The sequence below is a fragment of the Cynocephalus volans genome, chromosome 3 (assembly GCF_027409185.1).
Source record: "Cynocephalus volans isolate mCynVol1 chromosome 3, mCynVol1.pri, whole genome shotgun sequence".
Taxonomy (NCBI): domain Eukaryota; kingdom Metazoa; phylum Chordata; class Mammalia; order Dermoptera; family Cynocephalidae; genus Cynocephalus; species Cynocephalus volans.
In genome coordinates, this window is record NC_084462.1 from 13,134,366 (window position 1) to 13,145,340 (window position 10,975).

Genomic DNA, 10,975 nt, shown 5'->3' on the forward strand with positions numbered 1-10,975 from the left:
GTTAGAAAGGATTTCTGACAGCAATGATCACTCAAGCTGCCATCCCGCCCTTTTATCCTATAAAGTTGTCTCACTCTCTGAATCATCTCTTCAAGTATTTTTCAACTTTCTCTTTCGTTCACAGCGAACAGATCTCCTGCCAGTATTTAGCATTAGATGGATTCACCAAGGCAACTGAGTTGCTTTGCCAGACACCCAGATTCCCGGAAGACGCGCTGGGCTCTGGAGCCACTGTCGGCCTCCCCAGGTCTTGGCAAGGCCTCGCTCAGAAGGATTCTGGCCCAGGACTGGTGCCTCGTGGGTTCTCCGTGCACCCCGCGCGGGCCTGGAGGTCCCCGCCCTGCTGTCCCGGCTCCCTGAGTCCTCCAGGGAACCTGGTTAGTCATATTTTTCTGCAGACCACGTGCTTCAAGTGCGCGGGAACTGGGAGATAGCTCCGCTGACATAGAGTAGGGACTGGGGCTCATGTGATAGGACAGTTGAGCTCAAGGTCGGGGGAACACACCGGGAGGGTGTCGGCCCCTTATCGGAGGATTTTTAGGACATTCCCCTCGGGCTGAGTCCCTTTTCGTCTCTTTTCATTCCAGTGGCCAAATCCCGACTTTCCCACGCGGTATCCTGGGGGCACCCGCGCGGAGAGGCGCGGCAGCAAACTGCATACAGGGCTTTCCAGGTGTGAGGACCGCGGGGAGCCTCAGGACCAGACAGAGGACCCATAACTCTCGCGGAGGTTCTTGTGTCCCTCAGGATCTCTCCATGGCAGGGCGACCCGGAGCGCCCAGCAGGGCTCTCCTGGCCTCTCTCTGCTCCAGCGGCAAATTCTCCTCCACCTCCCCCCCCCGCAACCCCCGGGCAAAGGACCTCACTCCTGCCTTAGAGGTAGGCGTAGACCCGGGTGCTAGCCACCATCCCCGCTCCCCTCCCGAGGCCGAGTCCTCCCCGAGCCGAGTCCCGACCAAGTCTCTCCAAGCGACCCCGAAAGGCGCAAACAAACCCGCCGGGTCACGACTTACAACTAGGGGCTGCGACCCCGACCCGGTCCTTTCGCGAGTCAGTTCTCCCCCTAGGAGGGACGTTGCAGGGGCGGGAGTGTCGCGGAGCAGAACATCGGGAGCGGCTCCGAGACCCAGGAGGGGACTCAAGAGTATCCTCGGAACCGTTTCCGGCGGAGGGTGTAACCGTGTGGGGGTTGAACCGCCCGCATGAGCTACGGACCCCCGACGGGGACTGCCTCCTACCCCGTCTCCGCTCATCTGCCAGGACAATCTCGGACCGGCCAGCTGCGCAGGACAAGACCTGGTGATGTGGCCCTCCCTGCAGCCTCCTGGACTCCGCGGGCGGACACCGCGGCCTAACCCGACCTGGAGTTTCTTCTCCCCCGTCTCTGACTTAACCCACTGAAGCCCCGAGACTGACCCTTCGAAGCAGGTGAAGAGCAATAGATAATACTCATTCGCTTCCAAGGAGGACTTACGCACTGTGTGGCTGAGTTACTCTGTGCAATGATGTGGTCGTTTATGTCTGCAGCCTTTGAGAACGACTGAAATAATATCTTTAACTTCTGGAAGTACGAGAGCTTGATGAATCTGAAACGTCTCTAAACAATCCGGGGCTCAGTTGCAGACAAGTCTGCAGAAATCAGCCCCTTTAAGAAGAAGCCAAGCCCCTCCCCCGCTCTTGGAAGTTGGCTACGCCATTTCCCAGCGCCGCGAGCAGGGTCTCTAGGCTTTTGTTCCAGGTGAGTCAGGCATCTTTCCCCGCCGCCGTGGAACTATGAGAACTACATTACCCAGAACACTCTGCCCCAGCTGCAAAGACTGAGCCAATGAACGCTCAGAAAAGTCCAGTTTCTATGGTCGGTCCAAGGCGTCGGGGCGGGACTTCCGGCATTGCTCCTGTGGCGGTCATTTTAGCAGCTGTTCAGTCTGTCCACGCCGTCAGCGCTTTGGGAGCGCTTTGTCAGGTGGGAGGTGACGAGAGCGCCACGGGAGGGGTTGACCCACTGCACGGGCGGCTGATCTGAGGTCGGCAGCAGTGGTGACAGCGGGGCCCCGCCCCGCCCACAGAGTCCTATGACGGAAGCCGCACTGAGGGAGCCGGGTCAGGTAAATGCTGCGTCCTCCGGGCTCTCACCAACCTTCACCCCTACCCAAATCCTAACGCCCCTGTGAGGGGCGCCTGCTCACGTCCCTGCAGCCCAGGCCCAGTGTCTTGTATAGTGAGGTGCTCGTGGGTGGGGTTCCTATTTCTGACAGCCTGTGTGATGGGGTGTGGGACAGTGTGACAGGCAGGGGGGACTGGTGTGTAAAGTCTTTGAGGGGTGATTGAGCCGGGAGCGTCTACTGTGTAATGGGAAGGTGAGGAGTTTTACTTTCATTCTCAGGACGCTGGGAGCCATGGAGGGTTGTGAACGGAAGAGGCACATGGTCTGAGTTAGGATTTTCAAAGTTTTCCAAAGGCTGCTTGGAGTTAGAACGGACTGGAAGGGGATAACACTGAGGCACAGGGAAGCTGACTCCCTGTGCAAGGTTCCATAGCTGCTAAGAGTTAGCACTGAGGACTGAAACACCAGAAATAATACAAGTAGGGCTGGCCGGTTTGCTTAGTGGGTTAGAGCTGTGGTGTTATAACACCAAGGTCAAGGATTCCGATTCCCACACAGGCCAGTCATCAAAAAAAGAGAAAGAACACGAAAAGAATGCAAGCATCCCCAAATCACCTGGTTCCCACGTAATAGGGGTACAGGGAGGCCTGAGCCATTGGGGCCCTGCCATGACTTCCTTATTCCCACAGGTTCCCCTGACTACAGAAGCACGTATGGACCTCACCCAGGTGAGTGAAGCTTGTCCCAGGCTCTCACTGGTCCTGACCCCACCCTGGGGTGTTTTCGTCAATCTCTTCTGCCACTCATCCAGTCCTTAGGCCTAAGGACCCTTACTTAACAAATCCCAAGCCTGGAATCATGATTCTAGGTTGGGGGTTATTTGGAGTAGATCCTATTGCTGTCAGACAATGGAATGAGATGTGAAAGGTTGTCCCAGGCATAGACAACAGAGTGTGTAAATGCTTGGAGGTGAGGCTGAGCTGGTTAAGGAAACCTCAGGCCTCCTCCTTTCTCATGGGAACTGAAAGCAGCAGGGCAGGCTTCAAGCCTGGGATGGCTCTGAGAAATTGGATGTCTATTCTGGAGGTAATGACAGCAATAGGAGGTTTAGAGAAAAGGAGGGAGGGTATCCAATACTGGTCCCTTCAGGCTCCCTATTACCGCAGCATGGAGAGCACTCTGTGGGTATGAGGGAGGCAGTAGGACGACCAGGGATGAGGCTACTGTAATGGTTCAGGTGAGTGTTGACAGAGGCTGGACCAGTGTGGTAGCTGTAAAGTTGGGAGATGTGGCCGGATTCAAGATCAGTTTTTTAATTAGGGCTGCCTGGATTTTCAGATTTTGAGGGTGAGAAAGGATTTTGGCTTTAGCAGTGAGAGGATAGAAGTTCCATTAACAGGGATAGTAAAGTTCCTAGTAGGGTTAATGATCATCAGAGATATCAGGTGTTTTGGTTTTGGCTGTTGTAAGAGTCTGAGGTATTTCAAAAAGCAATTAGTGGAGATACCTATGTGGCCAGCTGCCTACTCGATATGAAACTGTGAGGAAGGGTTCAAGATACAGACATCCAAAAGGTGGTGGCCAGTGTTTTTCCGAGGGTATAGCTGTGAATTGCATTTAGGAGGGGGAATCCAGGTCGTGACGGTAATGCTATTAGCAGCCCAGGAAAGTAAAGGTGGGGGCTATGACTGGGTCTTGTGCTTGGACACCTGGGTAGAAGTGGTGGGCATTACAAATACAGGTGTGAGAGAGAAGTGGCCATGGAAAAGGTGTGGGGAAGAGGGTGATCTGGCAGGTGACCGGAGACATAAGAATAATTGGTAGATGACACTGAGGCCAGGAGCAATGGACTTAATGTTTGTGTCCCCACAAAATTCATATGTTGAAACCCTAATCTCAGTGTGATGGTATTTGGAGGTGGGGACTTTGGGAGGTAGTTAGGTCATGAGGGTGAAGCCCTTATGAATGGGATTAGCGAGTGCCCTTATAAGAAGAGGCCAGATAGCTAGCTAGTGCTTTTTCTGCCATGTGAGGATACAAGAAGTCAGCAGTCTGCAAGCAGGAAAAGGGCCCTCACCAGAACCTGACTAGTCTGGCACTCTGATCTCGGACTTCCTGCCTCCAGATTGTGAGAAATAAATTTCTGTTGTTGATAAGCCACATAGTTTATGGTATTTTGTTTTAGTAGCCTAAACTAGGACTAGTGCCTATTCACCATGCTGCTGACTCCACAGGATTTTGTTTTGATCCCTGGTGTGTCTGGGGTGGTGTCGGTCAGGTGGATGGATAATGTTAATGCACAAGTGTTCATTTGTGAAAGCCTCTGGGTCTGGGGTGGAGAATCACTGAGGCCACTGAGTATGAATGAGGGTTGAGAGGTGAGAGGAAGGCTGTGACTGGTGGGGGAATATCAAGATCATCAGAAATAGAAGAGGACAGTAGGTGTCTGAGATCCACAAGTGGTTCTGGGTAGTAGAAGTCAAAGTAAGGAATGGAGGCCGGAAACCTTTCAGAGTGGGATTCCAGGCTGCCTATGACAGGACTGTTGGAGGCTTGAGCAGTACTAAATCCTGTTAGTATTTGTTTACCAACCACTCTCAGGATGCCATATGCTGAGTAACATGTAGGGCAGACAGGGAGATGCCTATGTTGTCAGGCAGATGGCTGGAGGTGGCTGTGGGAGTGAGACTGTGTGAAAGTGTGGTCCAGAGTGATGTGCATGTGGAGAGGCAGTGTGAACTGAAGGACTTAGGCCACTGGCATTGAGGACATAAGGATGAAGGAAGAGTGAACCCATATTTGGTTTTGTCTGGAAGGTACCATCTAGAGTTCTGGGGAATTGCCTGACAAGATGGCCCTACATGCCAGGTCAAGGGTTTAGATGGTGTCTCCTTGCCCACCTACCTGTTGGTTTTGTGGGAGGACACAGTGATCGAGGACCATGAGAAGAAAGTGGGCATCAATGATACTGGGTCCTGGTATTTCCTCTGAAGTGGGAATATGGGAAAAAAGGGGAGCAGGGGTTTGATGAGTGGGTGGATGACCTTGAAATATCAGAGGAGAAGTTGATTGTGAAGTGACCCATCCCCATTATGGCAGGGTTCTGTGACTTTTGAGGACGTCGCCATTTGCTTCTCCCAGGAAGAGTGGGGACTTCTTGATGAGGCTGAGAGGCTCCTGTACTTTGAAATGATGCTGGAGAACTTTGCACTTATAGCCTCGCTGGGTAAGGTTCTTACACCCATCCCAGTGTCCTGATCTGTGTGTATTCGCTTTTCCCCCAGAGACAGCTCTCCCTTTCCATAGCCAGATCATGGGCTTTGCTGACTTCCCCTTTGTCCTGGCACATGTGCTGTGGGTGCCAGCACTGAGCTGTGTGCATTCCCTGAGCAGCCCTAACACCTGCTGCCACAGGTGATCTGGGAGGCAGGGGTCCTGCAGTCAGCCTAATGGATCTCCTTTTGCTTGCTCTCTCCCTGGCTGACTGTGTCCAGATGTATGACTACTTGTGACCCAAGTTTCCTCCCTCTGCTAGCTGACATTTTCTTTTCTTTTCTTTTTTTTGTTTTGTCTTTTAAAAGATGACCGGTAAGGGGATCTCAACCCTTGGCTTGTTGTTGTCAGCACCACGCTCAGCCAGTGAGCCAACCGGCCATCCCTACATAGGATCCAAACCTGTGGCCTTGGTGTTATCAGCACCACACTCTCCTGAGTGAGCCATGGGCCAGCCCAAGCTGACATTTTCTTGTGGCTTCCTGTGTCATGATTGCAGGCACTGTGGGCTGTTGTTACCAAACCCCCTTCTAGGTTTTTTGTTTGTTTTTCTCCTTTATTGGGTGCTAAAATCTACTTATCAAACACTTTCTCTATTATTTTTATTGTGGTAAAATATATATAACAAGTTTGTCATTTTAAGAACTTTTTAACATACAATTGTGGTATTACATTCACAATGCTGTGTGACCACACCACTGTCTGTTTCCAAAACTTTCACCATCCTAACCATAAACTCTGTACTCCTTAAGCAATAACTTCTCATTATTTCTTTCCCCTAGATTCTGGTAACCTCTAGACAGTTTCTGTCTCTAAAATTTGTCTTTTCTTTTTATTTTTTCTTTATTGACCCACAATAATTGTATATATTTATGGAGTACAATGTAATATTTGGGTACATTTATACAGTGTGCATTGATCACTATCAGGGTAATTAGCATATTCATTACCTCAAATATTCGTCACCTCTTTGTGTTGGGAATAGGTTTTTTGGGTGGGCTTGCCGGTTAGACCTATTGAGTCATTCCTCGGTGTGTGCATGTGTGTGTGGTGTATGAAAGACAGAGATGGCTAGTTGGTTAGAACATGGTGCTAATAACACCAAAGTCCAGGGTTTGATCCCTATACTGTCCAGCTGCCAATAAATAAATAAATAAATAGATAGATAGATAGATAGATAGATAGATAGATAGATAGATAGAGTGGTTTTAAAAAATAATAATAATTTTTTTTCTGTGGTCTGTTGTGTGTTGAGTTGCTCTGTGTCAGTGCTGACTGTTCACGTGCCCTGTCTTTCCTATGGGACTTGCTTCGTGCAGGTCCCATATAGTCACACAGCTGAGAGTGTGTGGAGAAAACTGGGTGCTTCACAGGGTGAACATTGTTTCAGAGGAAGCTTGGAGAGTTGCAGCTAAGGGAAAGCATGACATCTGGGAGCTTTTCAGATCATGAAAGGAACCTGTCCTGTATCCACCACTGTTTTGATGCAAATGCCACTGGCCAAACCTCATTTCTGCATTTTTTTCTCCATACTTGACACTTTTTTGACTTGTCATTTCATCCGTGACTTGTAGTACCTGGCTTCTCCCACCTTTCTGGCCTCCATGCATCATTTGGTTCCTCTATACTGCTCCCTGTGCAATGTTTTCCAGCATTGATTCACATATATTGTCTTGTGAAGTGTGTATGTATCATTACATAAACCTGAATACTTGCTAATCAGTTTCAATTGGATTTTCCTTGGCTTGGACACAGCTAACCATCTTCTGCATAGCATGCACATGCCAACAGCAGACACAGTCCTACTAAAGGCTGTTTGGTGAGTTGTAGGGATTTGGGGCTACTCAAGGTGATTTGTTGTATAACCACAACATCACAATAGCTTAAGGCTGTTGGCAGATGAGTGAGTTGGAGACACTGCCTCTCCCTATTCATCCCATCCTTGTATCCTTCATCTGGTGAAGCCTCGATTCTGATTTTTAGATGCCCAATATAGAGTTATTCCTTGCGGGGGTGTGTGTGTGTATATGTGTGTGTGTGTGATGGGGCTTTCCCCTCCCAGCATAGTCGACATTCAATTCATCAGCAATTCTCTGCTTTCAGGTTGTGGGCATGGAATGGAGGATGAAGAGACACCTTCTGAGCAGAGTGTTTTGGTAGGAGTGTCTCAGGTGAGGACTCTTAAGGCAGGTCTGTTCACCCAGAAGAGTCACCCATGTGAGATGTGTGTCCCAATCCTGAAAGACATTTTGCATCTGGCTGATCTGTCTGGGCAGAAACAGTACTTGGTTGGGGCACGTGCAAACCTTTACCAGCACCAGAAGCATCACAGTGCAAAGAAACCCCTGAAGAGGGACATTGACAGGCCTTCATATGTGAGACCCTGCCTATTCTATGGGTCACAGAAGCTCTTCCCCAGTTGGGAGGTTGGAAAGGACCTCCCAGCCATGTTGGGCCTTCTCCAGTCGCTGGTCTTTCCCAGTGGTGAGAAGCCCAACAAAATCACTGAGTGTGGGGAGGACATTCATAGTAAAAAAGCTCATTTCAAGTTGGGTGAAGGTGAGAAAGCTGCCAGCCGCAAACACACTCTTGTTCACCGCCCAAGAGTCTGCACTAGAAAAAAGCTTTATGAGTGTAGCAAGTGTGGGAAAGCCTTCCGCGGCAAATACTCACTTGTTCAGCACCATAGAGTCCACACCGGAGAAAGGCCTTGGGAGTGCAGCGAATGTGGAAAATTCTTTAGCCAAACTTCCCACCTGAATGACCATCGAAGAATCCATACTGGAGAAAGGCCTTATGAGTGCAGTGACTGTGGAAAATTCTTTAGACAAAATTCCAGCCTCATTGATCACCAGAAAATTCACACTGGAGCAAGGCCTTATGAGTGTGGCCAGTGTGGGAAATCTTTTAGCCAAAAAGCCACCCTTGTTAAACACCAGAGAGTTCACACTGGAGAAAGGCCTTACAAGTGTGGTGAATGTGGGAATTCCTTTAGTCAAAGCGCCATACTTAATCAACACCGGAGAATTCACACTGGAGCAAAGCCTTATGAGTGTGGCCAATGTGGGAAGTCCTTTAGCCAAAAAGCTACCCTTATTAAACACCAGAGAGTTCACACTGGAGAAAGGCCTTACAAGTGTGGTGAATGTGGGAAGTCCTTTAGTCAAAGTTCCATCCTTATTCAGCACCGGAGAATTCATACTGGAGCAAGGCCTTATGAGTGTGGTCAGTGTGGGAAATCTTTTAGCCAGAAGTCTGGCCTTATTCAACATCAGGTAGTTCACACTGGAGAAAGGCCCTATGAGTGTGACAAATGTGGAAATTCCTTTAGCCAATGTTCTAGCCTCATTCACCACCAGAAATGTCATAACTTGTAGAGGGCTCATTAATGCAATAAATGTGGAAAAGCCTTCAGTGCATGGTCTAACCTTGTTTAGCTCCTGAAAGTCCACTTGAGAGAGGCCTTAGGCCTGCAGGAAATGTGCTTCCGTCCCCGCCCCCAATATTATGGCACTAGAGAGCCTTTGTGAGGGAACCACCTGCCTGAAGTTGGACCTCATATTTCTAAACATCCAGAGGCTGTGAGATTCCCCATGAGTTCCAGGCATGTGTGAGGCCTACAGGAACTGTTCTGCATATTCTAAACTTTCCAGGGCCCATGCCAGAGTTAAATCACTGCTGATTTCTCTGGTAGAAGACATCTTTTCTCTACCACCTTGCACAGTGTGCATTGGTAACCCTAGTGTATTGAGGCAAGGCAGATACATTGGTGTTCTCCCTTTCCCAGAGGAAATCTTGAGCAATCTGAGCCTTTACAGGGAATTCATCCCTTTTTGACTAAGGTATGAATCTGACCCAGTTTTGGCCAGATGGCCCCAGACTGGGTTCTGCTGGAGGTTTATGTGGAAGGCTTACCTTCTTCATGGAAATTGTTAGTCTCACATGACACTTGTTAATTTTTCCAGTCTTCAAGTCACCAACTGGTAACTGTCAACCTCTTATTGGTCTGGTTTGTGCCCTAAAAAAGGCCTTATTGTTAAATCTGCCTGTAATCTTAGGGTTTTGTTTACTGTGTGGGGTGGCTTGAAAACTGACTTGGGCTTTGTATGAAGGGATGGACAGCTTTTGTGGGGGCCTCTACTTTGTGTTTCTCTGTAGGAACAGTAAAATGACAGAGAGTAGTTCTCATTCTGGTTTTGGTCAAATTTGCCTTGCTGCCCAAGACCTCCTAGGAAACAGTGAGGGATTGTGTTCTTTTAATTTATGATCTGGGTGCCTATACTTTTGCTGACACTAGATTTCATCCTGAGGAGAGGTCTTCTTTTAGATAAGCTCTTGTGCTTCTGGATGATGAGTTTGTTCTGTTGTTCCCAGAGGATGTCATATAATGCCCATCACTCTTGAGAAGATTCTTTTCACAAGGTTCTACAAAGAGCCTATATGCTGGTGTCACTCCTAAGGTCAGGAGTCAGGTGTGAGTCACAATTTGTACAGAAATACTGGATATGGAGGAACCTGCAGTAAACCAGATGGGATGTACCACTTGTGAAAGAGCATCCACACATTTTCTAGTGACTGTGGCTGTGAGCAATCACAGGACCTAGAGATCTGTGTATGTCTGATAGCTGAGGTCACCATCGAGAAAGTGTTTTGTGGATTCTTGTGGTCTTTTGGGTTGTTCACCTCAAGTCTATCATTGTAACAGGAAAACGAAGATAGAGATAATAGAGATCCTGTAGTCCAGGGATGTAGTTTCTGTGATCTAGCCAGTGTTCCTGTTGTTGTAGATCACAACAACCTTCACTGCTTGCCAATTTCCTTCACGGATGTAGGGCTGCCCTTCCCCAGGCATGAGGAGAGATATAGTGGTATCAACATGGGATTGCCAAGCCTTTTGGTTTCTAAAAAGTGGATCAGATTTTTTATTTTGAACCATTTTTTACAAACTTTATTAATGTATAAGTGACATGCAGTAATCTATATGTATGAACGGTGTATAATTTGAAGAGTCTTGTCATATAAATTCAATAAACCATCAGAATCATGATCGTGAACATATCTATGGTTTACTTCATGCCCTTTTATAATCTCTCCCTGTGCTCCCTGGGCCTGTCAGTGTTCAGTGATTTACTTTCTTTTTTCTTTTTTTGCTTGTCAGTGATTTACTTTCATTCACAAGAGAGTGTATTGTTTCTAGAATTTTATGTGAATTAATCATAAAATTTTCCTTCCTTTTTTTCTGATATTTGTCAGCATTGCTTAGGTGAATATTCATTCTTTTTATTGCTGAGTAGTGTTCAGTTTACATGGATGTGCTCACTATTTGTTTATCCATTCATCTCTTAATGTGCAGTTGGGGAGTTTTCCATTTTGGGCTTTTATAAATAAAGCTACTATGAACATAGGCATACAATTCTTAATATGCATATGTGTTTTATTTCTCCTGTGCCAATACTTCAGTGTATATGAATGTTTCACTTTTTGAGAAACTGCCAAACTATGATCTAAACTGATTGTACCCACTTCCATTACCACCAATAGTATGAGGGTACTTGAAAAAGTTCCTAGAATGATTCGTATTATATTTTAATTCTGTTT

The 10,975-nt window shown here is 47.8% G+C and overlaps 1 protein-coding gene across 1 annotated transcript; it reads left to right on the forward strand.

Moving 5' to 3' along the window:
* Positions 1-2,031: 2,031 nt before the first annotated feature.
* On the forward strand, positions 2,032-10,421 carry LOC134372349 (zinc finger protein interacting with ribonucleoprotein K-like). The gene is made up of 4 exons (XM_063089837.1): positions 2,032-2,105; positions 2,794-2,832; positions 5,204-5,330; positions 7,481-10,421. The coding sequence occupies exons 1-4, from the start codon at positions 2,073-2,075 to the stop codon at positions 8,752-8,754; spliced, it is 1,473 nt and encodes a 490-aa protein (XP_062945907.1). The 5' UTR covers positions 2,032-2,072; the 3' UTR covers positions 8,755-10,421.
* Positions 10,422-10,975: the final 554 nt, after the last annotated feature.